The 1,458-nt window shown below is 54.2% G+C and overlaps 1 protein-coding gene across 1 annotated transcript; it reads left to right on the top strand.

The window, feature by feature from the left end:
- Positions 1-168: 168 nt before the first annotated feature.
- Positions 169-1,435, top strand: LOC103375879 (sorting nexin-9-like; the record flags this gene model as incomplete). Its single annotated transcript, XM_008306175.1, has 7 exons — positions 169-286; positions 373-503; positions 606-709; positions 792-895; positions 974-1,051; positions 1,168-1,244; positions 1,328-1,435. Coding segments are annotated over 7 exons (720 nt in total), but the record flags the coding sequence as incomplete, so codon positions are not given.
- Positions 1,436-1,458: the final 23 nt, after the last annotated feature.

Raw genomic sequence — 1,458 nt, forward strand, 5'->3', positions numbered from 1 at the left:
TACTACACAGTACTACACAGTACTACACAGTACTACTACACAGTACTACAGTACTACACAGTACTAGTAAACTGTACTCCACAGTAGTACTACACTGCACTACAGTACTCCACAGTACTTCCTTGTAGTATTCCGTAGTACTCATGGTATCCATATTCGACCCTCCAGAGCACCAACAGACCTGTCAATCATCGCTACAAGCACTTTGATTGGCTGTACGAGCGTCTGCTGGAGAAGTTCAACTCGCTGCTGCCCATCCCATCGCTACCTGACAAACAGGTCACAGGTGAGCCGTAACCATGACAGCACACCTGTGCCCCGCCCCTCCCTGCACCGCGCTGAGCCCTGTGTTTGGTGTCGCTGTGCCGTCAGGCCGGTTCGAGGAGGACTTCATCAGGATGAGGATGGAGCGGCTGCAGGCCTGGATGACCCGGATGTGTCGCCACCCCGTCGTCTCTCAGAGCGACGTCTTTCAGCTCTTCCTCACCTACAAAGACGAGAGGGTAAGTCAAGCCCCGCCCCCGGGGTAGACCTTTTGAGCCAATCAGCTGTGAGGACGCTGGATGTGTCGCCCCGATTGACTGAAGTTGTTTTCATTTGTTTAGGAGTGGAAGGCGGGGAAGAGGAAGGCGGAGAAAGACGAGACGGTGGGCCCGATGATGTTCAGTCTGATTGAACCTGAAGCTGCAGAACTCGACGCTCCCCAGGTGTAAGTCTGTCCGTCTGCTCTTCAACAGGTGTGCAGGAGGCTGATGGAGCTCTGGGGCTGTAACCTGTGTGTTTGTGTGCAGTGAACACAAGTGTGAGCAGTACAGCCGCTTCACCAAGGCCATGGACGACGGCGTCAGAGAGCTGCTGAACGTCGGACACACCCACTGGAAACGCTGCACCGGACGTCAGTACACGCATGTGCGCTGTATGTAACACGTGTTCACGCGTAAACATGTGACTGACGCCATCTTGTGTTCACCAGCGCTGCCGAAAGAGTACGAGCGGATCGGCCGAGCATTCAGGAACCTGTCGACTGTTTTCAGCAGCAGCAAATACCCAGGTGAGGAGGCAAGGAGGCAAAGACGCAAGGAGGCAATGAGGCAAGGACACACAGAGACAAGGAGTCAAAGAAGCCAGGAGGACACATGTGAGGACGAGTGTGTGTTTGTGTTGCAGGAGAGGAGACGCTGACCGACGCTTTAACAGCTGCTGGAAACACCTACGAGGAGATCGGCCAGATCGTCGCCCAGCAGGTCGACACACATTCATGATGGTTTCACATCCTGGACTCGTGCGCTGCTTCCTGATCAGTCGGCTTGTGTTTGTGTCCTCGCAGCCTCAGAAGGATCTCTACTTCCTGCTGGAGACCAACAGCGAATACAAAGGCCTGCTGGGATGCTTCCCAGAGATCATCGCTGTTCACAAGGTACTGCAGTACTACACAGTACTACACAGTACTACTGCTGT

This window comes from Stegastes partitus, unplaced genomic scaffold (assembly GCF_000690725.1).
Source record: "Stegastes partitus isolate 25-593 unplaced genomic scaffold, Stegastes_partitus-1.0.2 Scaffold3387, whole genome shotgun sequence".
Lineage (NCBI taxonomy): Eukaryota > Metazoa > Chordata > Actinopteri > Pomacentridae > Stegastes > Stegastes partitus.